The sequence below is a fragment of the Hylobates moloch genome, unplaced genomic scaffold, assembly GCF_009828535.3.
Source record: "Hylobates moloch isolate HMO894 unplaced genomic scaffold, HMol_V3 SCAFFOLD_18, whole genome shotgun sequence".
Taxonomy (NCBI): Eukaryota; Metazoa; Chordata; class Mammalia; order Primates; family Hylobatidae; genus Hylobates; species Hylobates moloch.
The window spans coordinates 79548642-79575647 of NW_026652293.1; the positions used below are offsets into that span (position 1 = coordinate 79548642).

A 27006-nucleotide genomic window follows, 5' to 3' on the forward strand; every position below is an offset into this window, starting at 1 on the left:
TAGTGCTGCCAACACCAGGCAGAACTCAGCTAACTTCAGCAGAGGAAACATTTAGACCAGTCCTAACCAGAGGGGACTTGCCTATCCCAGTGGTTGAAATTTGAGTTCTAGCAGGCCTCAACACCAGGGGCTAAAGTGCTCTGTGGCCCTAAATACACTTGAAAGGCAGTCTAAGCCACAAGAACGGCAACTCCTGGTGTTGATCTGGGCTCAGAGGCAGAGGACTTAAAAGGCACACAATCTACTGAGATGCCAGCTGGCATGGCTAAGAGCTTATAACATCCCTCCTTCAACCTCAAACAGCACAGCTCATGGCTCCAAAAGGGAACTCCCTTCCACCTGAGGAGATCCAAGGGAAGAGTAAAGAGGACTTCGTCTTGAAACTTTGATAAGAGCTCAGCTCCAGTAGGATAGGGCACTGGGCAGGGTTGTGAGGCCCACATTTTAGGCCCTAGTTCCTGGAGGACATTTCCAGGCATATGCTGGGCCAGAAGGGAACCAAATACTTTGAAAGAAGGAACCTAGTCCTGGGAGGACCCATTACTAGCTAATGTAAGGTACACTGGGCCCTGAATAACCACAACTGATATACACGTAGTAAGCCATGTATATCATGGGCCTTCGGTGACATTCTGAGATGTGCTGGCTTCAGGTGAGACGCAGCACATTCCCAGTTGTGGTGACAACAGTGACAGACTCCTGTTTGAGAAAAGCAGGGTAAAAAGTAAAGGAAACTTTGAGCTATACTTGTCTCAAATAATAATAATAGTGAGTTATAAGACAGTATTTGCAAGCCTTCTGGTAACCTCAAATTTAAAAACATACAATGGATACATAAAATACAACAAGAAAGAAAGTAAATCAGACTGAGGGAGGAAAAAAGGAAAATTAGTTGGGCAGACAGCTAAAAACTAGTCTTTGGCAAAACCCCTTTAAAGAAACTGCCTGAAAAAAATCAGGCTGCAGGCACAGATAAGGAAACTTGCACAAACCTCCAGCCCAATCAGATAAAGGAACAAGGCCCAACATAACAACACCTTTGTCCTTTGTGCCTAAGACATACCTCCAGCTACACTGAGAAGTGAACAAGACCCGATCTCGAAACACCTTTGTCCTTTGTGTAACCAGTGGGCTTCCAGGACAGTCTCCTCCTTTGTGGGCATGCACATGGTGGGCTCCGGTGGGCACTTCCCTTTCCTTTTTTGGACATGCTTTGTGTGAGCCAAGCCTCTGTGAGTCATCACTTCAGCCTCTGATTGGCCCCAGGCTAAGGTCCCAGGCCAAGCTTTCACTTCAGCTCCTGATTGGTCCCAGGCCAAGCAGAGTAGCACTTTCTTCAAGACCAGTCAGCACATTCCTTCCCTTCCCAGTCCATAAAAATCCTGGAGCCAGCCTCAAATCTGGCAACCCATTCAGACCCCGTTCTCTGCTGTGGAGAGCTTTCTTCTTTCACTTATTAAACTTTCACTACAACCTCATCCTTTCTATACATGCTCCTTAATATTCTTGGTCATGAGACAAACAACTTCCAGTGATACTGCACAACTAGAGACTGCTACATTGTGGTGCATTGGTGAGACTGTAACAATACCACCAGAAAAAATCACCTTCACTGAATAACACTGAATTTAATGGAACTAAATCCTCCAATCAAAAGATGCTGAGTGCTACAATGAATATAAAAAAACAAGACCCACTGACTGGCTGCCTAACATACTTCACCTATCAAGATACACCTATCAAGATAGCCCTGAAAATAAAGGGATAAAAAAAGATATTCCATATCTACAGAAACCAAAAAAAGAATAGCTATACTTATATTAGATGAAATAAATTTCAAATAAAAACTACAAAAAGAGACAAAGAAGTCACTACATAATGATAAAGGGTCAATTCAGCAAGAGGATATAACCATTTTAAATATATATGCACCCAGTACTGAAGCACTCAAATATATAAAGCAAATATTAATAGAGCTAAAGAGAGACCCCAAAACAATAACAGCTATAGACTTCAACACCCTACTTTTAGCATTAGGCAATCTTCCAGACCCCCCAAAAAAAAATCAATAATGAAAACACTGGAATTACTCTGCACTGTAGACCAAATGGCCCTAATAGATACTTACAGAACATTTTGTCCAACAGCTTCAGAATACACATTCTTTTCATCAGAACATGAATCATTCTCAAGGATAGACCATATGGTAGGTCACAAAAAAGTCTTAAAACATTCACCAGAAAAAACTGAAATAGTATCAAGCATCTTCCCTGACCGCAAAGGATTAAAACTAGGAATCAATAACAAGACAACTTTTGTAAACTCTACAGATCCCCGGAAATTAATATGCTCCTGAATGAGTCAATGAAGAAATTTAAAAGGAAATTGAAAAACTTCTAAAAACAAATGATAATTGAAATACAATTACCAAATAATAATTGAAATACAACATACCAAAACCTGTGGGATAAAGTGAAAGCAATACTAAGAGGGAAGTTTACAGCTGTAAATACCTACATCAAAAAAGAGTAATTTCAAACAAACCACCTAATAATGCATCTTAAAAAATTAGAAAAGAGGTTGGGCACAGTGGCTCATGCCTGTAATCCCAGCACTTCGGGAGGCTGAGGCAGGCGGATCATCAGGTGAGGAGTTTGAGACCAGTGAACTCAGTTTTGACAAAGGTACCAAGAACACACACTGGGGAAAGAACAATCTCTTCAATAAATGGTGCTGGAAAAACTGGATATCCACATGTAGAAGAATAAAACTAGACCACTATCTCTCACCATATAAAAACAAAATCAAAATGGATTAAAAACTTAAATATAAGTCCTCAAACTATGAAACTACTACAAGAAAGCACTGGGGAAACTCTTCAGGGCATTGAACTGGGCAAAGATTTCTTGAGTAATACCCCGTGAGCACAGGAGACCAAACCAAACATGGACAAATGAGATCCACATCAAGTTAAAAAGCTTCTGCACAGCAAAGGAAACAATCAACTAAGTGAAGAGACAACCTACAGAATGCAAGAAAATATTTGCAAACTACTCATCTGACGAGATTAATAAACAGAATACATAAGGATTTCAAACAAATACAGGAAAAAAATTCTAATAATCTGATCCAAAAATGGGCAAATAATCCAATCCAAAAATGTCTCAAAAGAAGACATACAAATGGTAAACAGGTATATGAAAAGATGCTCAGTATCACTGATCATCAGAGAAATGCAAATCAAAATCACAATGAGGTATCTTATTCCCGTTAAAATGGCTTTTATCCAGGCAACAAGTGCTGGAGAGGATGTAGAGAAAAGAGAACACTGGTATAGTGGTGGTGGAAATGTAAATTAGTACAATCACTCTTGAGAACAGTTTCAAGGTTCCTCGAAAAGTAAAAATTGAGCTACCACATGATCGGCAATCTCACTCCTAGGTATATATCCAAAGAACAGGAAATCAGTATATTGAAAACACATCTGAACTCCCATGTTTACTGCAGCACACAATAGCCAAGATTTGGAAGCAACCAAAGTGTCCACCAACAGAAGAATGGATGAAGAAAATGCAACACATGTACAGAATGATACACTATTTAGCCATAAAAAAAGAGTGAGAGCCATTAATTTGCAACAACATGGATGAAACTGGAAGTCATTGTGTTAAATGAAATAAGCCAGGAAGAGACAAACTTCACATGTTCTCACTTACTTGTGAGAGCTAACAATTAAAATGACTGAACTTATGGAGATAGAAAGTAGAAGGATGGTTACCAAAGGGTGGGAACAATAGTGGAGCAGGTGGAGGGGATGTGGGAATGTTTAATGGGTACAAAAAAAAGTTAGAAAAGATAAACAAGACCTTGTATTTGCTAGCACAACAGGATGATTACAAATATAACTTAATTGTACATTTTAAAATAAGTAAAAGGTTATAAATAGTTCGTAACACAGAAGATAAATGTTTGAAGTTACGGATACCCCATTTACCCTGGTACAATTATTATGCATTGCATGCTCGTATCAAAATATCTCATGTAACTCATAAATATATACACCTAGTATGTACCCACAAAAATTAAAAGTTAAAACAAAATAAAACTAGTGAACATACAAAATATGCCCTAAGAACATAATTGGAATTAAACTAGAAATCAATAACAGAAATATACTTGAAAAACATCCACATAATTGGGGATTAAACTGCAAAATTCTAAATAATAGGTCAAAGACAAATCTCAAGGAAAATTTAAACACTTCGAAGGAAATTAAATAAAGTACATCTTCAGATACTTTGTGAAATGCAGTACAAGTGGTGCTTGGAAGAAATTTAAAGCATGGAGGGCATGTGCTAGAAAAGAAAGATCTGAAACCAGTAATTCAACCTTCCACTTTAAGAAACTAGAAAAAAGTCAGGAAGGTAAACCTAAGTCAAGCTCAGACAACAACGATGATAGAAAACATCAGGAAAGCTGCAAACAAGAAATCAATACAGAAAATCAACAATAACAAAATCTGGTTCTTCATAAACATCAGTATAATTGATAAACCTGTAGCGAGACCAAAAAATGGAGAAAGACAAAAGACCAAAATGTTCATCAGAAATAAAAGAGGTTTCATCATTACTACTAATCCTATAGACGGTTAAAAAAAAAAAAAACATAATGACCATTACAAACAACTCCATGACCACTAGATTGATAAGTTAGATAAAATGAACCAATCCTTTGAAAAAACCTCCAAAAACTCACACAAGGAGAGATAAGCAAACATGAATTGGTCTATACGTATTTTTAAAATTGGATCAATAAAGTAATAACTGTCCAAAAAAGGAAGGACAAGGCTGAAGACCCAGATGATCACACTAGTGAATTCCACCAAACATTTGAAGAACTGACACAGATTCTCTATATGCTCTTCCAGAAAACAGAAGCAGAGTACGCACTTCCTAATTCATGCTATGTGGACAACACTGCCCTAACTGCCAAAACTACAGAGTACATTACAAACGAAAACAACAGAAAAAAACATCTCATAATCAGAGATGCAAAAATTTTCAATCTAAAAATGTATTTAAAAAAATACATCCCAGGCTGGGCGCAGTGGCTCACGCCTGTAATCCCAGCACTTTGGGAGGCCGAGGTGGGCGGATCACGAGGTCAGGAGATTGAGACCATCCTGGCTAACATGGTGAAACCCCGTCTCTACTAAAAATACAAAAAAAAAAAAAAATTAGCCGGGCTTGATGGCAGGCGCCTGTAGTCCCAGCTACTCCAGAGGCTGAGGCAGGAGAATGGCGTGAACCTGGGAGGCTGAGTTTGCAGTGAGCTGAGATTGCACCACTGCACTCCAGCCTGGGAGACAGAGCGAGACTCCAACTCAAAAAATAATAATAATAAAATAAATAAATAAATAAAAATAAAAAATATACACCCCACCAAACTAGGAATTATGACAGATAATCATGGCTGATTCAAAAATCAAAAATCAATTTACTTTATCACATCAACAAGATAAACAACAAAAAGTATATAATCATATCAATAGTTGCTGGAAAACCATAAGGTTAAGAAATAAGGCAGAGCAGAGGAAGCCACTGAAATTGAGAAAGGATAAATAAAACTGCCTTTTTGCAGATTGTTATTTGTCGATAACATGACTGTCTATGTACAAAATCCAAAAGAACCAACAAAAATCTCCCTGAACTAATGAGATTATAGCAAAGTGGTACAATGTGAGGTTAATATACAAAAGCCAATTTATTTTTCTGTATATTAGCAATGAGCAATTGGATTTAAATTTAAAAACACAACAGCACTTATACAGCACCCAGTAAAAAGAAAGACCTATATGACAAAACTATACATTTCTAATGAAAGAAAACAAGATCTGAATAAATGGAGAGATATTCCATGTCCATGGATAGGCAGCCTTAATATTGCTAAGATGTCTGTTCTCCCCAATTTGAATAACAAATTCAGTACAATCACAATAAAAATCCTAACAAGTCATGTTATTTTAGAAAAAGAAAATTTATTCTAGCACCTATATGAAAAGCCAAAAGACCCAGATGGTCAATACAATATTGAAGAATCATTCACAGAATTGATACCACCTGACACTAAGACTTAATGTAAAAAAGCTATAATAATCAAGACAGTGCAATATTTGGGAAAGAAAAGAAGATAAACAAAACAGGGCAGAAAACCCAGAAATAAACCCTGACAAATATAATCAGCTGAACTTTCACAAAAGCCCAAAGGAAATTCAATAGAAAAGGTCTGGTCTCTAAAGCAAATGTTGAACACCTGGGCATCCATATGCAAGGAAATAAATAAGACAGACACCTTGCAACAGTCACAGAATAAACTCAACACAGATTATAAACTGAAACGTGAAACAGAAAATTTAGAACTTCTGGAAGATGACACAGGAGAAACTGAGGGTAATCTTTGGTTTGGCAATGAGGATTCAGCTGCAACATGGAAAACATAATCCATGAATGAGAAAACAGGTAAATATGAGAACTCTGTACTATCTGCCCAATTTTTCTGCAAACCTAAATGTGCACTGAAAAATAAAGTCGATTAAATAAAAAGTAAATAAACAACCATTCCATAGAAGATTTATAACCATGCAAAAAAATTACACACAGAATAAAATTTTCATAAAAACATGTAAAAATAAAGTATAACACAGGTTATAAAGCTATGAAGAAAGGAAAAGAAATTATCTTTTTTTTTTTTTGAGAGAGAGTCTCGCTCTCTCCCCCAGGCTGGAGTGCAGTGGCGCGGTCTCGGCTCATTGCAAGCTCTGCCTCCCGGGTTCAAGCAATTCTCCTGCCTCGGCCTCCCAAGTAGCTGGGACTACAGGCGCCCGCCACCACGCCCAGCTAATTTTTTGTATTTTTAGTAGAGATGGGGTTTCACCGTGTTAGCCAGGATGATCCTGATCTCCTGACCTCGTGATCCGCCCGTCTCAGCCTCCCAAAGTGCTGGGATTACAGGTGTGAGCCACTGCACCTGGCCACTTTTTTTTTTTTAAACAGGGTCTCACTATGTTGCCCAGGCTAAAGTGCAATGGTGCAATTACAGCTCACTGCAGCCTGGAACTCTGAGGCTCAAGTGATCCTCCCACCTGAGCCTACCAAGTAGCTGAGACCACAGCTCCCCACTGCCATGCCTGGCTTTTTTTTTTTTTTTTTTTTTAAAGTTCAGGCAGGGTCTCGTCATGTTGCCCAGGCTGGTCTCAAACTTCTGAACTCAAGTGATCCGCCCACATCAGCCTCCCAAAGTGCTGAGATTACAGTGGTGAGCTACTGTGCCTAGCCTTATTATTTCAAACAAAAATTAATATATACTTAAAAAAAGAAACCACAGGCCATGCTCGGTGGCTCATGCCTGTAATCCCAGCACTTTGGGAGGCTGCGGCGGGAGGATCACCTGAGGTCAGGAATTCGAGACCAGCCTGGCCAACATGGAAAATGCTGTCTCTATTAAAAATACAAAAAATTTAGCTGGGCATGGCAGTGCATGCCTGTAATCCCAGCCAGTCAGGAGGCTGTGGCAGGAGAATTGCTTGAACCTGGGAGTCGTAGGTTGTGGTGAGCTGAGATTGTGCCATTACACTCCAGCCTGGGTGACAAGAATGAAACTCTGTCTCAAAAAAAAAAAAAAAAAATATATATATATATATATATACACACACCACACAAAAACATCTTTTCGGCACAATACTAATGGTATATTAATAGTAACATTAAGCTACTAAAAACTCAAGAGGTAAAACTATGCAGCCATAAAAAAAGAGCAAAATTCTGCTTCATGATAGTTAATCTACAAAGAATAAGAAAAAATAATCAGAACTGCGGTCACATCTCTGAGCAGAAGTCAGAAAAGATCTGCACAAGGACTGTTTATTCACCTGGACAGTGAGCCCATGACTTTAAAGTCTTATCATTTAAACTCAGCATAAAACAATTCATTCCAAGAATTATCTATGATTTTTTCAGGTCATATCACCCAATTCACTCGTTTTCAACCAAGAAAATCAAAATCTCACATTCAAATCATGGAATAAAATTCTTAAATACTTGCCCAAACTGGAATGATATCCCAGCAAGATTTTATAAAGATGAACCCCATGCTCAGTAGGTTAAATAGGTTCCCAAGCTTGGGGACCTCAAGGTGGAGATACGGCCCAAGGTGGTTCATTCCTAGGGAATGAGTGAAGGAAGCTTGGGGGCCACTCTCAAGGTGGAGATACAGCCCAAGGTGGTTCATTCCTAGGGAATGAGTGACGGAAGCCTGAGCAATCGGAAATGTAATTCTGGGAGCTCCACACACCCTATTTATCTCCTGCTCACAGTGAGGAAATGCTTTCTTCTCCAGGGTCTCAATTCTCACCAGTGACCAAACACTCTCCCACAGTCAGGTGAAGGCTCTGATCTGTGAGTCCTTTTTCTGATACCAAATGTGTGGACTTTGCTGAACACCAACCAATTCTCCAACACCTACTAATTGTCCAACAATTAAATTCTGACACCACTCAGAGTCAACACATACCCCATAAGCTCACAGATCAGTTCCACAACACTGCCCACATTGCACATGCCAGTTGCAAGCTTTAACATGCTTGCTGCTGTTATACCTGGTGTTTTTCCTCATTGCAATACTTCAGAATAAACTCCCTTCTTACATAATTCTGAATTTACTTTATTGCAGCAGTTCCCCACCTTTTTGGCATCAGGGATCAGTTTCATAGAAGACAGATTTTCCATGGATGGTGGGGATAGTTTCGGGACCACACTGTTCTACCTCAGATCATCAGGCATTAGATTCTCATAAGGAGCACACAACCTAGATCCCTCCCATGCACAGTTCACAATAGGGTTCGTGCTCCTCTGAGATTCTAATGCCACCACTGATCTGACAGGAGAAGGAGCTCAGGTGGTAATGTTCGCTCACCTGCTGCTCACCTCTTGCTGCATGGCCTGGATCCTAACAGACCACCGACAGGTACTGGTCCATGGCCCGGGAGGTGGGGACCCCTGCTTTATTGAATAATGTCTAGAAAGAATGCTAGGACAATGACAATTACACCCTTAAAAAGGGGATCTCATCCTTTCAATCCAGGCCCAACCACATCCACCTGTGAACACCAGATTTCCAGAACTCTGTAGCTTCTCTCAATACAAAGAGCTCCTTTCATGGCTGAGGTGAGCAGGCTGGGACATCCGTAAAGGGAGGCTCCCAAGGAAGAACTGAGTGAGGCACTTACATTTAATACCTCAACTGGAAAAGCCAAAGTATCTATGCCTATCATATAATAAATGTCATTTATTTATTATTTCCATGATAACAAATCATCTCCAGGAGTTGCCAAGTCCTATCCCATAAAACTTAGCATTGAACTCCAATGTCCAGATAACACGATACAGAACAGGGTTATCCACTGCTATAAATTCTCCACCCTGCAAAAAGGAGGTACTGAAGTTTTGATAAATATTTGTAATTCACCAATTTATCTACAACACTTGCTTGTGGAAACGTATTCATTTTTCTGCAGCCATAATGGAAAAGAGATTTTTCATATTTTTCCCTGGTAATATTTTGATATAGTCTGGCTGTGTCCCCACTCAAATCTCATCTTGAATTGTAACTCCCACAATTCCCACATGTGGGAGGAACTGGTGGGAGGTAATTGAATCATGGGGGCAGGTCTTTCCCATGCTGTTCTGGTGATAGCGAGTAAGTTTCATGAGATCTGATAGTTTTAAAAACTGGAGTTTCCCTGCACAAGCTCTCTCTCTGCCTGCTGCCATCCACGTAAGACGTAACTTGCTCCTCGTTGCCTTCCGCATGATTGTCAGGCTTCCCCAGTCATGTGGAAATATAAGTCCTTTAAATCTCTTTCTCTTATAAATTGCCCAGTCTCGGGTATGTCATCAGCAGCATGAAAACAAACTAATACACATTCCCAAAGCAAAGCCCTAGAATTCAATTTGAAATCTCCCTCAAAAAAGAACAGACTTGAGAAACTTCCTACACTCACTCTTAGGAAGAAAAAGGTTAACAAGAATTTTTTTTTTTTTTTTTTTTTTTTTTTTTACTCTTGGTTCCAACTGATTTATTCGTTCTTTCTTTCAAGAGAGCTGGTATATTCTTCTATGCATTGAGGTACAGCTCTGAATGGAAAAGAGATCACTGAAGAAAGTGAGTGACTCAATCCACTCAATTTAGTACACATTTAAAGGTCTATTGCACATGTTGCTTTGGGAGCATGAGTGATACAAGCAAAGATGAAAACATGGCTCTTGATTTCATGGAGCTAGCTTCACTCTGCACATGGAAGGTCACTCCCAGGGAGGCCTTGAAAATTCTCCGTAAGATGGGCTTAGGGGGCTCAGTCTGGCTAGAAGGGGTTGGCCAGGGGACTTAACGTCTGTCTTTGCATAGAATACACTGTTTAATCTAGATTGTATATTTGAGGATGTATATTTGGAGAAGGAGGCTGGTAGAGATTATTGGGAAGCGGGTTAAAGTTACCCAGATATATGAAGACCCCAGGGAACGATCCTAAAACATGTACGTGAGGGCAGGATACACAAGTATTGGCACAAGAGGTTAAGGAAGGGAACAATGCCTGAAAGGGTGATTTGAGGAAATCTTTTTGTAGAAGTTACACTTCTGGTTGTTCCAGAGAGAGGTGCAGAGGACTGCACAGGCATGGAGGGGAGCAGGGTGGATGGAAGGCCTGTGATCACAGAATTTTGATCGGTTTTGGAGGGCCTTCCAATGAACCTAAGAACAACTTTCTCTTCATTTTCTTCATGTGAAGAAAATGACAAAGAGTTGTTCGAACATGTTACGCTAGAGGAAAATAACTTTGCCCTGATAGAATGTGTCCTGCCTTGTGAAAAGATGATGTATAATTTTACCCAATCTTAATGGATGTAAAAAAAGATAAGTTACTGTTTTTTGGGGGAATGTCTGTGTATCTCTAGGGAACAATGCCTGACATATAGAATGTTTTTAACAAATGTTTGACAACCTGAACTGAACTGAGACAAATTAACTTTTTGCAGATCATTTAAATTTCATGTCAGAGCATTTAAAGGCTTCTTTTTTTTCCTTCAAAAATTAGAAACAATATTTATTGTTTCTATTAACAAGAATTTTTAAAAAATGGAATATGAATAGATTTCTCCCCCCCCCGAAATCCACCTCTTTCTTGTCTCTTTGGAAATATTTTTTTAATCTTTCAAGCTCTAGGAATAAAACATATTTTAAAGTTAATGAAAAACTGAAACTGAACTAAGTGAATAAATCTTTTCAAGGCAATAAACCCAGGGAGGGGTCATGCTGACAGAACACAGACATCTCTGGGTCAAGTGTGTCAAGTCAGGTCACTGCATCACTTCGGAGATCCTCACAGGCCCATTCTCCTCACAGAAATACTCAATGACCACCCTCCCAGGAGACACTGTACTGTGCCCCACTGTGTGCTTCAATTTTTTTTTTTTTCTTTGAGACGGAGTCTTGCTCTGTCGCCCAGGCTGGAGTGCAGTGGCATGATCTCGGCTCGCTGCAAGCTCTGCCTCCTGGATTCACGCCATTCTCCTGCCTCAGCCTCCTGAGTAGCTGGGACTACAGGCATCTGCCACCACGCCTGGCTAATTTTTTATATTTCTAGTAGAGACGGGGTTTCACTGCGTTAGCCAGGATGATCTCGATCTCCTGACCTCGTGATCCGCCCGCCTCGGCCTCCCAAAGTGCTGGGATTACAGGCGTGAGCCACCGCGCCTGGCCTGTGTGCCTGAATTTCTAAGCCCTTTTCTGCCTAAACTTTAACATGCTTGCAGCTCTTATACCTAGTGTTTTTCCCCATTGCAATACTTTAGAATAAACTCTCTCTTTTTTTTTTTTCTTCTTGAGACTGAGTCTCCCTCTGTCACCCAGGCTGGAGTGCAGTGGCACCATCTCAGCTCACTGCAACCTCGACCTCCTGGCCTCAAGCGATTCTCCTGCCTCAGCCTCCCGAATAGCTGGGATTACAGGCATGCACCACCAGACTGGGCTAATTTTTGTATTTTTAGTAGAGACAGTGTTTTGCCATACTGGCAAGGCTGGTCTCAAACTCCTGACCTCAAGTGATCTGCCCCCCTTGGCCTCCCAAAATGCTGGGATTACAGGCGTGGGCCACCACGCCCAGCCAACTCTCTTCTTACATAATTCTGATGATGGTACTTTTCTGGTTCTTGCACCAGCTCACTGGGGTGGGTATTCCTTGTTCTTTGAGATAGTTTTTCTCCTTCCCCAAGTCTGAGAAAATCCAGAGTGCAGGAATCATTTCTAGCTTTTTCCCTTAATACCAGCATCTGATTGGCTGCCACCAACGTGTCTCCAAGGAATGATGAATACTGGGGTCGGAGGAAGAAAATCCTAATGCACCAGGGATTTGTTTTTTAAACGGAGTATACTAGGAGACGTCTCTCAACTCCAGGGCACCCATATGCTGCCTGGAGAGGCTCTACTCCCATATTTTAAACTGTCCTCTGGGAGGAGATGACCCAGGAGAAGGTATTCATTAGACACTCCAAGAGATCTGGCTGCTAAACAGAGGACCAAGAAAAGATATGAGGGTGGCTGAGGACACATCACCCTCTAAAGTTTCCAAAGGGGAACTTCACCCCAAAGATAGTCTGGTAAGATGTGCACACTCAAAAAAGATAAAATTAGGAGATGCACAAAGACTTTTTTTTCTTTTTTCTTTTTTTTTTTTTTTTACAATTAACTGTCAGGTGATTATTTTCTGCTTTCCACTCGTGTAACGTTCAGAAATATTTTAAGAGTGAAAACAAATATTTTCAGAACGACTCACTACTCTGAAAAAAAATAACACACTGCATGTGTATGAAATGTACAATAAAAGACAAATACTTGATAATGTTGCATTTGAATGTAGGAAAAGAATTGGAAATTTAGGATTTTACTACAAGCCCCAGAAGAGTTAGGCTGTGGGAACAGGGTCGTCGATGTGATATCCTGTTGCCATACAGTTAGAAACGTGGAGTGTTATGCTAAAATAATTAAACACAGGTACTAGGGAGACTGAGGTGGGAGGATCGCTTGAGCCCGAGTCCGAGACTCCATCACACACATGCACACACACGTGAATGAATAAACAACCAACCAAAACGTAACTCATGCTTGTCTTGTAAATTAATAACTTAAAGGGAAACAAAACAGCCTTAAACAACCGCAAACCCACCAATTAACCTCGGTTACATAACCAGGAGATACCTGGCTGCACAGTCTATATGGGGTGACTACATAGCTGCACACAATCAATCATTTAATTGGGTTTGCTTCCTCCGGTTCCTTAGAAAAGCCTTTCCTTCCCCAAACCACAAACCACGCTGGTGGCTTCCTAACTCACGACTCTCTGCTCAAATAAACTCCTGAATATTTTAACGGCGCCTCAGTTTTCTAACAGGAGAAAGGAGGTTTTGGAGACTTCACAGACCACAGCTCCTCTCACGCAGGAACCCCGAACCCCAAGTCGAGACTCTCCCCTGAGGACCCTCCCGTCGGCCCCGCACAATCCGAGGAAGATGCGGGTCTGCAGGGGCAGAGCTGCCCAGAAAGGGTTCCGGGCCTGGCCGAAGCGGCGGGGCAGGGACAAGCCAGGCGGCCCGGGGTCTGGCTGCGGGTCCAGCCCCCCATCCGGTGCCACCAAGGCCGCCAGGCGCCAGCGGAAACTCGGGTCGGCCCCGCGGGGAGGTCCGGGTTCGCCACAACCGCTTCCTGCCGGTTCCCGCTTCCCCTTCACGAGACACCTGGCCGGCACACTCACCATCTCCCAGCCTCCGGTGTCTGCGGTCCTCCCTAAGGACCTTCCGGGACCTCAGGTCCCAGAGCAACAGAAGCTGCCGCGGGACCACTTGGACCTCCCAGGGATAAGGGGAAGGAGCAGCGGAGACGCACCGAGCTCGCCAGACTCGCGCTGCCCAACACAAAAGCCCCGCCAGGTCCCGGAAGCTGCTCCCTCCTTTCGCGGCGCGCTTGAGAGTACAGTCCCCTTCCCAGCGCCCGATTGGACAGGGCTTTAGGCCCCGCCCCTTCGGTCCTGAGTGACGGGAGATGCGGTCAGACACGGCGCTGAGTGAGGCCAGGTTCTTTCCCTGCAGTTCTTTTCTAAGGCATGGATTCTGCCCTGTGCTGAGACCTGGCGCCCCCTGGGGGACTTTCCCATTCAACCTTATACACAAGATTATGTCCATTTATGAGTAATATTTGTGACATTTACAACTGGAAACACTATGAGGACAATTATTCTAAAATTTCAGATTTCTCAACCTTCCTGGCCTCTGGTCTTTTGAGGAGGCAGCCTGAATTTTTTTTTTTCTTGCTTCTAGTGGGATTAGAGGCAGCCTGAATTTTGAAAAGAGAATGTCCTCTCAGGTAGCAATGCCCAATAGAAATAAAATGTGAGCCACGTGTGTTCTAGTAGCAATAGAAAAGAAAAAAACACGTGAAATTGATTACAATGATTTATTTAACCAAATATATCCAAAAATAGTGTTTCAATATACGATCGATGTTAAGCTCGCGCCTAATTGAAGAGACTACCCAAAAAGGTTAAGTGTGAGCAACAAGGCTAGTTTATTCACTCGGATGCGAGCGGGCTGGGTCCGAAAAGAGGGTCAGCAGAGGGCCGTAGGACTGGAGTTAGTTTTAGAGGTGAGGGGTAAGCAGTGGACAGTTACAGTCAGGGACCGTTTATTACCGGCAGAGGAAGAATGTCACAAGGTACACTGTCACAAGAGGGAGGGGTCACAGTGTCACTAGGCTGATTGATTAGGGTAGTGCACGTCACAATGGTAGAATGCTGCAAAGTTGGCTAATCAGTCAAGACAGAAACTAGCCGTTTCTCTTCCTTCGTGGTTTTCCTGTTGTCCCAGACTTTCTGGCTCCAGGAGACCTTCTGGATGTATACGTGTGGGTCACAGGGGTCACAATGGCTTGACCATGGCGCGGCCTGCTCAGAGGACCTTACAATCGATATAATATTATTAATGAAGTATTTGGGTGGGTGCTAAATCCTTCAAAATCACTCTATATATTAAGCTTCCAGCATGTTTCAATTCAGACTGCACATTTGGATACACGTGTCTGGTTTTACCACTTTATTTTAAGGTTTTTCGATGGGTCCGGGAATGTCTGCCTGTTCCTTTCATGTAACTGTTCATTATTTATTGATTACTATTTCTTAATTTCACTTATCTCAGTGAGAGTTGCCAAATAGTGTTTTTCTAATTATTTTCTCTACAGGGATTAGTTCTCATTCTTCTATTAAAAATTGCGTTTTCTCATGAACTCGCTCCATTACATTAAAAACTATCCTATTAGGAAAGGAAGAATAAAAGCTTGATTCTCCCTTTTATTAATGTCATAATAATGACGGCGTGGCCTCAGCAAACAAAAAAATGTGAGTGATATTTTTTCTAACCTTATTTTTTGTGTATTTACTGAGATTCCACACACTGCAGTCTATATCTATTTTTTGAGCTTAAATTATCCTTTTTTTTTTTTTTTTTTTTGAGACCAAGTCTCACTCTGTTGCCCAGGCTGGAGTGCAGTGGCACGATCTCGGCTCACTGCAACCTCTGCCCCCCAGATTCAAGCGATTGTCATGCCTCAGCCTCCTGAGTAGCTGGGATTACAGGCACCCACCACGACGCCTGGCTAATTTTTGTATTTTTAGTATAGACAGGGTTTCACCATGTTGGCCGGGCTGGTCTTGAACTCCTGACCTCAGGTGATCCACCCACCTCGGCCTCCGAAAGTGCTGGGATTACAGGCGTGAGCCACCGCGCCCCGCCAAATTGTCCCATCCTAAGTGAGGGACTCTATACATTGCCTCCTTTGTCCTTGTACCCTATGTTTTGACAGCTTTCTTATTTTCTGGAGCAGACAGAAATTGTGTGCTTCCCTTTTTCTGTTATATAAGTTGCAAAAAGATGCCCATTTGGCATTTTCCTTTTTACTTGGCTTATGGCGTTTCCTAACATGCACAATATTCTGGTTTTATATTGTATCTTTATCAATTTTTTAATTTAGTATTTCTTGGTTTTAGTCATAAGCCCGGTTTATTCTCACAGCTTGTAGAAGTATTTATCAATGTTTTCTTCTATTTTTATGTTTTCTTTTTTTTTTTTTTTTTTGAGACGGAGTCTCGCTCTGTGGCCCACGCTGGAGTGCAGTGGACCGATCTCGGCTCACTGCAAGCTCCGCCTCCTGGGCTCACGCCATTCTCCTGCCCCAGCCTACCGAGTAGCTGGGACTACAGGTGCCCGCCACCACGCCCGGCTAATTTTTTGTATTTTTAGTGGAGACGGGGTTTCATCGTGTTACCCAGGATGGTCTTGATCTCCTGACCTCGTGATACGCCCCCCTCTGCCTCCCAAAGTGCTGGGATAACAGGTGTGAGCCACCACACTCGGCCCATTTTTTTCACCATTTAGATTTCTCCTTCATTTATCCTTTATCTTACTATAGCTTGTGAAGAATGAATTCATTTTCATCTTTTTTATGGGCATGTTCAATTCCCAAACACAAAATATTAATAAAGGCTCTGTGGTTTTTATTGCATAACATCTCTTATGCATTTTGGTGTATTTCTGATTTTTCTACTGTCCTGGTCTGTTCATCTATTTTTGCATCAACATCACACTGCTATAATTAAGATCATAATGTGTTTTAACGTTTTGCAGAACCAGAAACCTTCAATGTGTTTCTTTGCGGGGGGGTTGGCTATTCTTATATGTTTGCTCTTTCATATACACTTTGCAAAATTGTTCCTAGCTTTAAAAAATGATAGAATCCAATACAATGTTGAAGTTAGCTTAAAAAAAATAGCCTCTAGTATGTTTTCCATGAGTATGAAAAAGACTTTGCTCTCTTTGAAAAAAAATCTATCAATTACTATTTTAGAAGGTTTTAAATTAACAGTAACACATGTTAAATTCTGCTAGACATTTTTGCATATGTAGACATGATCAAGGGACTGTTCTGTTTATCTCTATGAAAATGATGAATTGTATCAGTTGACTTCCAAATATTTAATCACTCTAGAATTCCAGGTATAGATTGCATTTTGTCATTATATGTTGTTTTTAGTAATAAATTACAATTTGCTACTATTTTATCTTACATATTTCTATGTGAAGGCAGAAATGAGATTTTTCTGTAATATTCTATTTTGTACAACATCTGGAAATTTTTGGTACCAATGTTCCATTTGATCTTCATAACCTATTTGGAGCTAGTACTTCCATTGTAATATTCTTAAATTGAGTTAGAAGCGTTGATTTATGTGTTATTTGAAAAGACTGTAGAATCTCCCTGTTAAACTACTTGATCCCAGAACTTTATTTGTGAGCACTTCTTTTATAAACTTCTCTACTCCTGTGGATGTTATTCTGTTTAGACTTCTAAACAAGGGTCTATATTGGGGAGAACTATATATGTTTTTCTCCAGAAAATTTCCATATCATTTTGCTTTCCAAATCAATGTGCATTAAGTTGTACTAATTATCCTTTAATGATTTTAATATAAATTTATGATCGCATATTCAATCTTCTACATCCACTGATGCAGTCTTCTTCATTCTTCTTAGTTTATTCATGTCACCTTCTTTATCTTTTATTTATTTTTATTTTTGAGACAGGGTCTCACTTTGTCACCCAGGCTGGAGGGCAGTGGTGTGATCACAGCTCACTGTAGCTTCGACCTCCCTGGGATCAGCTGATCTTTCCATCTCAGCCTTCCAAGTGGCTGAGACAACAGGCACATGTCACCACGTATGGCTAATTTTTGTACTTTTCGTAGAGACAAGGTTTCGCCATTTTGTCCAGGCTGGTCTCAAACTCCTGGACTCAAGTGATCTGTCTGCCTTGGCCTCCCAAAGTGCTGGGATTACAGGTGTGAGCCACTGCACCTGGCCTACATAGTTTCTTGAGTCCAATGCCCACCAAGATTTGATACTCCCAAATCATGTCTCTTACTCTTTCATTTTTCAGCTTATACACACACACACACACACACACACACACACACACACACACACACACCTTTCTTCTTGAAGTACTCTTAAGAAGTTCCTGTTGGTAACCAAATTATTCAGTGTTTTCTTATTTGAAACTATATTAATTCACCCTTTTTTGTTAAAGGCATGTTAGGTAGGTAAGTATTCACTTTTTGCTTACATGACAATTTCTTCCAGGTCCATTAATATTTATTTCATTATTTTTGGCTCTACTCAAGCTGTGGAAAGTTTGCTGTCATCTTCGTAAATTATCTGTTTTTTTTTCTCTGATTTTTAGTGTTTTCCTTCTCTTTGGTGTTATGCACCTTGACTATTATTTGTTTTAAGTAATTTTTTATTTTTCTTTTTTTTGACACATTGCATTTCTGAATTCAAGGATTTATGTCTGATGTTCAATTTTAAAAACTTATAAATCACCAACTCTTTGAGTACTTACTTGAATTATTTTAATATAGTCTAGAAAAACAAGTAGATTTGTTTTATTCCCTCTCATTTCACTTCTGTGTTTAATTATATTGGTATTTTATATTTTTTCTCCTTCTACTATATTTATTTTGTTCAATATACCAGTTAAGTAATGTTCTCATCAGCTCAGAATAACTTAACATTTAACCCACATGTTGTATATTAAGCATATTAATTACATTTTCAATTATTTACTTCATATTTAGCTCTTTTACAAATATGGCTTGTCAAGCTGAGAGTTTCTTGTTCTTTGCACGTTATTATATTTTTTCTATTTCCCTCATTGTGTTGAAAATCATTTTAAATGTAAGTTCTACAGCTGTAACATAAGTTGTAATCTGGATCTCCCTTATGGGCACAATCACTTTTGAAATGTCTGCAGTCGGGTTATGTGTTTTTCCATTTGCTTTATGGCAATGGGCAATCCACATGGATGTGGTATATGTGTGATCACCAATATATAAAAGAAACACTTGCTTCCTTTTTTTGCATTTTTAATTATACTTTAAGTTCTGGGGTACATGTGCAGAACATGCAGTTTTGTTACATAGGTAAACACGTGCCATGGTGGTTTGCTGCACCCATCAACCCATCATCTACATTAGGTATTTATTTCTCCAATGCTATCCCTCCCCTAGCCCCCCACCCCCCAACAGGCCCCGGTGTGTAATGTTCCCCTCCCTGCATCCATGTGTTCTCACTGTTCAACTCCCACTTATGAGTGAGAACATGCAGTCTTTGGTTTTCTGTTCTTGTGTTAGTTTGCTAAGAATGATGGTTTCCAGCTTCATCCATGTCTCTGCAAAGAACATGAACTCATCCTTTTTTATGGCTGCATGGTATTCCATGGTGTATATGTACCACATTTTCTTTATCCACTCTATCATTGATGGGCATTTGGGTTGGTTCCAAGTCTAACATTACAACAGAATACTACTCAGCAATACAAAGGAACAAAAACAACTGAAGAGCATGCCCTAGATGAGCCTCATGAATGTGCTGAGTGAGACAGCTGGACATAATATCTTTTGCGTGATTTCAGGCAAAGTAAACCTATGGTAAGAAAAATAAAAAATCAGGACAGAGACAGTTCTGTGAAGAATGTCAGTGTTAGTTTAATGGGAATAGCAATGAATCCAAAAATTGCTTTGGGCAGTGTGGCCATTTTAATGATACTGATTCTTCTTATTCATGAGCGTGGAATGTTTTTCCATTTGTTTGTGTCATCTCTGGTTTCTTTAGCAGTGGTTTGTAGTTCTCCTTGTACAGATCTTTCACCTCCCTAGTAAGCTGTATTCCTATGTGTTTTATTCTTTTTGTGGCAATTGTGAATGGGAGTTCATTTATGATTTTGCTCTCGGTTTGACTGTTGTCGGTGTATAGAAATGCTAGACATTTTTTGCCATTGATTTTGTATCCTGAGATGTTGCTGAAGTTGCTTATCAGCTTAAGAAGCTTTTGGGCTGAGACCATGGGGTTTTCTAGATACAGAATCATGTTATCTGCAAACAGGGATACTATGACTTCTCTTCCTATTTGAATAACCTTTATTTCTCTCATTTGCCTGATTGTCCTGACCAGAACTTCCAATAACTATGTTAAATAGGAGTGGTGAGAGAGAGCATCCTTGTCTTCTGCCAATTTTAAAGGGGAATGCTTCCAACTTTTGTTCATTCACTATGATGTTTTCTGTGGGTTTGTCATATATGGCTCTTATTATTTTGAGGTATGTTCCTTCAATACCTAATTTATTGAGAGTTCTTAACATGAAGGGATGTTGAATTTTATCAAAAGCCTTTTCTGCATCTATTGAGATGATCATGTGTTTTTTTTCTTTAGTTCTGTTTATGCAATGAATCACATTTATTGACTCGTGTACGTTGAAACAACCTTGCATGCTAGGGATGAAGCCTACTTGATCGCGGTGAATAAGATTTTTGATGTGCTGCTAGATTCAGTTTGCCAGTATTTTGTTGAAGATTTTTGCATGGATGTTCATCAAGGATATTGGCCTCAAATTTTCTTTTTTTGTTGTATCTCTGCCAGGACTTGGTATTAAAATTTATATGGAACCAAAAAAAAAAGAGCCCAAATAGCCAAGACAATCCTAAGCAAAAAGAACAAAGCTACAGGCCTCGTGGAACCTGACTTCAAACTATACTATAGGGCTACAGTAACCAAAACAGCATGGTACTAGTACAAGAACAGACACATAGACAAATGGAACAAATAGAAGGCCCAGAAATAAGATCCCATGCCTACAACTATCCGATCTTCCACAAACCTGACAAAAATCAGCAATGGGCTGGGTGCGGTGGCTCACGCCTGTAATCCCAGCACTTTGGGAGGCCGAGGTGGGCAGATCGCTTGAGGTAAGGAGCTCAAGACCAGCCTGGCCAACATGGTGAAACCCCCATCTCTACTAAAAATACAAAAATTAGCCAGGTATGGTGGCAGGCACATGTAATCCCAGCTATTCGGGAGGCTGAGGGAGGAGAATCACTTGAACCTGGGAGGCAGAGGTTGCGGTGAGCTGAGATTGTGCCACTGCACTCCAGCGTGGGCAACAGAGCTAGACTTCATCTCAAAACAAACAAACAAACACCTGGAATAACTGTCTAGCCATACGTAGAAAATTGAAACTGGACCCCTTCCTTACACCATATACAAAAATTAACTCAAGGTAGTTTAAAGACTTAAATGTAAAAACCAAAACTATAAAAATCCTAGAAGACAACCTAGGCAATACCATTCAGGACATAGGCACGGGCTAAGATTTCATGATAAAGATGCCAAAAGCAATTGCAACAGAAGCAAAAATTGACAAATGGTATCTAATTAAACTAAAGAGCTTCTGCACAATGAAAGAAACTATTAACAGACAACCTACGGAATGGGAGAAAATTTTTGCAAGCTATGCATCTGACAAAGATCTAAGGAATAAAGAATTTTAGCAAATTTAAATAAAGAATTTAAGCAAATTTACAAGAAAAAAACAAACAACCCCATTAAAAAGTTGGCAAAGGACATGAACAGACACTTTAAAAATTTTTAAGTTCCAGGATACACGTGCAGGATGTGTAGGTTTGTTACATGGGTCAATGTGTGCCTTGGTGGTTTGCTGCACCTATCAGCTCTTCACCTAGGTATTAAGCCCAGCATGCATTTGCTCTTTTCCCTAATGCTCTCCTTCCCTGAATCCTGCCTCCTGACAGCCCCCAGTGTGTGCTGTTCCCCTCCCTATATCCATGTGTTTTCATCATTCGGCCCCAATTTATAAGTGAGATCATGCAGTGTTTGGTTTTCTGTTCCTGCGTTAGTTTGCTGAGGATAACGGCTTCCAGCTTTATCTATGTCCCTGCAAAGGACATGATCTCGTTCCTTTTTATGGCTGTATAGTATTCCATGCTGTATATGTACCATATTTTTCTTTATCCAGTCTATCACTGATGGGCAACCACCTGAGCCCTCCCGCCCTGTTGTACTCACACCTGCGATTGCCCCCCTCACCCACATTCAATACCAAAGCCCTGGCCTCGTCAGAGCCCCGTGCCTTACTCTCCTCATCTGCAGCATGAGTGTCTCCCTCCCCCCTCCAGCCTGGCACAGACCCCAGGGCCAGGGACCCAGAGACATCTTGATGGCCCAGCCCCTCTTTCATCCTGAGGTGACCCAACCCTGGATTTGACCCCAGGGAGGTCATGCCCCAGGCCTCAGTCCCTCACCTGCCTGTTGAGGGCACGGCTTGGGTGGGAAGCAGGCCTCACCCCGGCGAGCCTATGTGCCTGGAATCTGGCCTCACCCGTGTCTTAGCCTCATCCTCCCATCTTCCTCACCTCCTGAGGATGGAGCAGCTGCAGTGCAGGAGAGGGTGCGAATGGGCGGGGACCCTGAGGCAGCCCACACCCCGGTGCCTGCTGCTTCTCAGCTGGGGGAAGGGACTTTCACCCCAAGGGCTCAGGCTCTGACTCACCCCAGGAGGACCCTAGGCGCCCCTCACAAGCAGGAATGGAGCCCCTCAGGCAGCACCTCCTGGGGGTCCTCTCCTCTCCACCAATGACAAGCAAGACCTTCAGGGTAGGGTTGTGGCAGCCACACCTCCAGAGGCCCCTTGGCTGCTGCTGGACCACACAGCTGCTCAGGCAACTTTAACTTCTGTCCCCTCCCCACAGTCTAGCATGACCCCTGCAGGCACTCACCTGTCACTCGCACACAGAAGGGCACAGTACACACAACCTGGGTGAGCTGTGCCAGCAGCTGTTGGCCTCAGCGTTCTCTTGCAAGGCATTGAGCACCAGCAGCCACTGGGGCCCCATGAGAATGCAGTTGAGGACACCAGCCCTGCCCCAACCTTGACCCAGACAGTGGGTGTCATGGGATCACCTCTGGGTGGGTGGCAGCTCAGCTCTAAGGTATCCCTGCTGCCAAAGACCAACTGTTCCTGCTAGTTTGAATCCGGCCACAGGGTCTCTGTTGGTGAGACAGATGACCATGAGACAGACACCCTGAAATCTAGCATGACAGAGCTCAACACCCCCATGAGAGGCACTATAGCACCCAGACTTTGCAGACATAGCAGTGAAGGCCACAGCAGGCCCTGAGTGAGGAACAATCTGACCAAGATCCTGGGGTCCTGCCACACAGCCCTTTAACCCAGGACTGGAAACTGTTTTCCTAAAGAGCCAGGAGTCAGTATTTTCAGCTTTGCCAGCTGATCCTTGCCTCAAGGATGCAACTCTGCCATGGTTGCACGACAGCAGCCTTCTGAGACAGTCTGTGAAGAGGTGGGCATGACGGCAGCCCCATAACACTCTACTTATGCACATGGAAACTTCTCAGTGCCATGAAGTATTTTTTTTTTATTTGTTCAACCATTTGGAAATGTAAAATCCATTCTTGATTCATGGGCCACAAGAGCAGGCAGGGACAGGCTGCCCCTTGCCGACCTCTGGAATGAGCTTAGAGAAGGAAATGACATGCCAGGCACGGTGGCTCACGCCTGTAATCCCAGCACTTTGGGAGGCTGAGGCGGGTGGATCACGAGGTCAGCAGTTCGAGACCAGCCTGACTAACATGGTGAAACCCCATCTCTACTAAAAATACAAAAAAAATTAGCTGGGCGTGGTGGCGGGCGCCTGTAATCCCAGCTACTTGGGAGGCTGAGGCAGGAGAATCTCTTGAAACTGGAAGGCAGAGGTTGCAGTGAGCCGAGATTGCACCACTACACTCTAGCCTGGGCAACGAGAGCAAAATTCCGTCTCAAAAAAAAAAAAAAAAAAAAAGAAGGAAATGACAGGCTGGGCCAGCGCAGCCTCCTCACAGCAGATTCACCGGCAGGAGGGGTCCTTCTCAGCAACCGCTTCTCATCCTTCATCTTGGCTTCAAGCGCAGTTCAGGTGGAGAAAGAGAGAACAGAACTGGCCTCAGCAACAAGAAGGAAGGAGATGCAGGGTCAAGCAGCAGTGTGGATCGATCACACTCAACATTCACACCAAGCTGAGCACAGGCAGGGCCAGCCCGGGGGGGCCGAAGTGGAGGCTCTCTGGGGTGGGGGATCTCTGGATGGACAAGATTCTCTACCTAAAACTCATATAGAAGTTCCACACAGCAGTAGTTACAGAAAACACACACTAAGAAAAAGGCCAAAATAAAAATAGGACACCAAGTTTGGCCAACTGGGTCTCACAAGCCAGTAGGTAAGAAAGCCCAGGAGGGCCCACCAGAGGAGCTGGGGGTGGGTTCCTGCCTGCAGGGGGCCTGGGGCACCCCATTCCCACAGATGAGGACCCAAGCTTTGGGGAGGAAGCTGTCAGAGTCACCAAGTGAACTGATCAGAGCTGGAGCCACAGAGCAGGTGACGAGCCCTGGCCACATCCCCACGAGGGCTGAGAAGCTGGGGTGGAGGCACACCCCCAGGGGCAGATGCAAACAGTGGACCTGGGCCCTCCTCCTGCTCAGAGGATGCTCAGATCCCAAGGGACCACCAAGGCCCGGAACCCAGGGACACACCACCTGACCATCATGCCCAGGCCTCCCGGACAAGGCAATGGCCAGGACAGGCAGGCAGTCTGGACTTGGGGCCAGGACAGTGGTGGATGGTCCTGCTGGGCGGGCCTCCTTCTCCCTACCAGCTGGGCTGGTTGCACTGTAGTTTTGGTTCTGGCAACATATTGCTGCCCACTTTGGCCACACCAGTCCCTGGCTCCCTGGCCAGGCCCAGTGCTGTCCAACCCACCTACACGGGCCCCACATACCCAGTGCCCACTAGGCTCCTGTCAGCCAGGAGGACCCAGGCTCATCCCCTGAAGTATCCATGGGAGCCTGCATCCCACAGGAACCCACAGCTCGGGGCCAACCTCCATGGGGGCCTCTTGGTTGTGGCGGCAGGGGCAGGGGGGAGTTGACCTCCAGCCCTCCCATCCTGGCCACTGTGTTTTGTGGGGATCATTCAGTCCTGGGAGCTTCCTGGGGACCCCAGAACGAAGAGAACAGGGTGGTCATGGCAGCCTCAGCCCAAGGCTCTGGGCCCACGTGCAACAGTCCTTTGGTTCTGGTTTGATCTGGGAAGTAACAACAGGTCATGTCATTCACACAAGGATGGGCTTCAATATGATGCATCAAGGGACTGTGGAGGACACAGATCAGCCTCCAGGCCAGTTACGCTTGGTGGCTTAGCCAATGCAGGCTGGGGAATGGAGAAGCTGACCCCTGACCTCCCCACTCACCCTGCCCACCAGATGACAGTAGCCGCCAGGGATCCCTGACTTCAGGCAGAGGCAGGCAGCACAGTTGCCGCCTCCTTTGATCCCATCCCAGGGCCCACAGGGCCTGGAGAAACCTGGCAGGGGCTGAGTTGGGAGAATCAGGCAGGGGGATGCCAAGTGAAGAATGTGAGGGACGGGGTATGAGAGGCACTAAGGGCACAGGGTCTGCCTCCCCTAGGGAGGTGGCAGTGGGACACAGACTAGCCAAGCCTCCACAGGCCCACCCTGCTGCCAGGCACATGTGGTGCCCATACCCACCCCAACGGCCGCAGGAAGGTTCTTCATCAACAAAAGGGGAGGACACACCCACATCCACATAGGCATTGGTGCCCACACACATCAGAGAAGAAAATTCCTGCTGTGCCCAAGGTGTGGGGAAAGGGGCAATGTCCCCTTCCTCCCCATGGTGGGTCCCAAATTACCTGCTTCTGCCAGCACCCCCACCCCCAACCCATGCCACGTGCCAACACCCCACCCCCAACGCCACAAGCTGCTGACCTCCACCACAGTGCCATGCCACGTGCCAAGAACAGCTCAGCAGTGCATCCCAAAGGGTGCTATCCTGGAGCGGCTGTGCTGGGCAAGGGACATGCTTCCTAGTCACAGAGGTTTCGTTTCTTTACCACTCACTGGCCCTGTGTCTCGGTTTCCCCCACTGTGGCACAGTGTAAAAATCCCATCTTGAAGGCTAGGAACCCAGAAAGGTCACCACACCTGGTGAAATCGGGGGTGAAACTCCTGCCTTGGACGCTCTAGCGTCGGGACATGGCCAGGCCAGCATCCTGGGGAGGGCTGCGTTTCCTGCCTCGGGAACCTTGCTCCCAGTCAGGGATCACTAGAGTTGAGGCCCCTAACGGATTGGGGAAGGCACAGGGGTAGAATGGAGGTAGCCCCATCATAAGGGCCTGTGTAGACCCCAGAAAACAAGCATCAAGTTGAGACTCTTGTCTGACGCTGGCCACCTGAAAGTATTTGGGCTTTGGGGTGTGATGAGGGCCTGGGGTCAGGGAACAAAGTGTTGTGGTTTGGACAAGCAGGAGGTTCTCTGCAGCTCTCTCAGGTACAGGGTATGCTGCTTTTAAAAACCCTAAGAGGAGGGGGCACCCAGAAGGGGCCCTGAAGCCAAGGGCAAGGTCCAGCCTTTCCACCTCCCCAGCTCAAGATGTGCTGCAGGACAATTCTCCACAGTTTCATAACAAAGAAGAGAACAAAGAAATCAAAAAGACTGGAGGCTGGGCAAGCTAATGAGGGCCTACTGGGATTACCCTGCCAAATCCTCAAAGCGAGCCTTCCCTATCTGTCCTCTGGGCCAGGTGAGGAAACAGGTCACAGTAGGACATTCAGACCCCAGGCAGGCAGCTGGCAGCCTGGAGCCCAGGAGGTCCAAACAGACTGCCCCAACCCCAGCCCTCAGCCAGGAGCGGCTCATTCACTGGTAAATCAGGCCGACTGGGCCGCCTGCCCTTCCCCAAACCGCCCGGCTCAACAGGCAACAGCCTCCCCGCTCATGGCTGCCAGGCTGAGGATGGCAGTGCACGCCCCCTTCATTCTGGCTTCTCAGCGGCCCACCAGGCCATCCCTCTCTGCCAGGCCACCTGGAGCCTGGCAGTGTGCATGTGGGGTGGGCAGCACCTGGAATACTTGGGCCAGCTTGGCTGGGG

General features: G+C 43.6%; 2 protein-coding genes across 2 annotated transcripts in view; both read right to left on the minus strand.

The window, feature by feature from the left end:
* The window catches only part of ZNF670 (zinc finger protein 670), a 30361-nt gene extending 16325 nt beyond the window's left edge, over positions 1-14036 (minus strand). The window contains exon 1 of the mRNA XM_032136261.2: positions 13862-14036. Coding sequence (XP_031992152.1) covers positions 13862-13864 — 3 coding nt within the window. The 5' untranslated portion in view covers positions 13865-14036. The remainder of the gene's footprint in view (positions 1-13861) is intronic.
* The window catches only part of AHCTF1 (AT-hook containing transcription factor 1), a 254423-nt gene that overhangs the window by 205843 nt on the left and 21574 nt on the right, over positions 1-27006 (minus strand). The window lies entirely within an intron of this gene.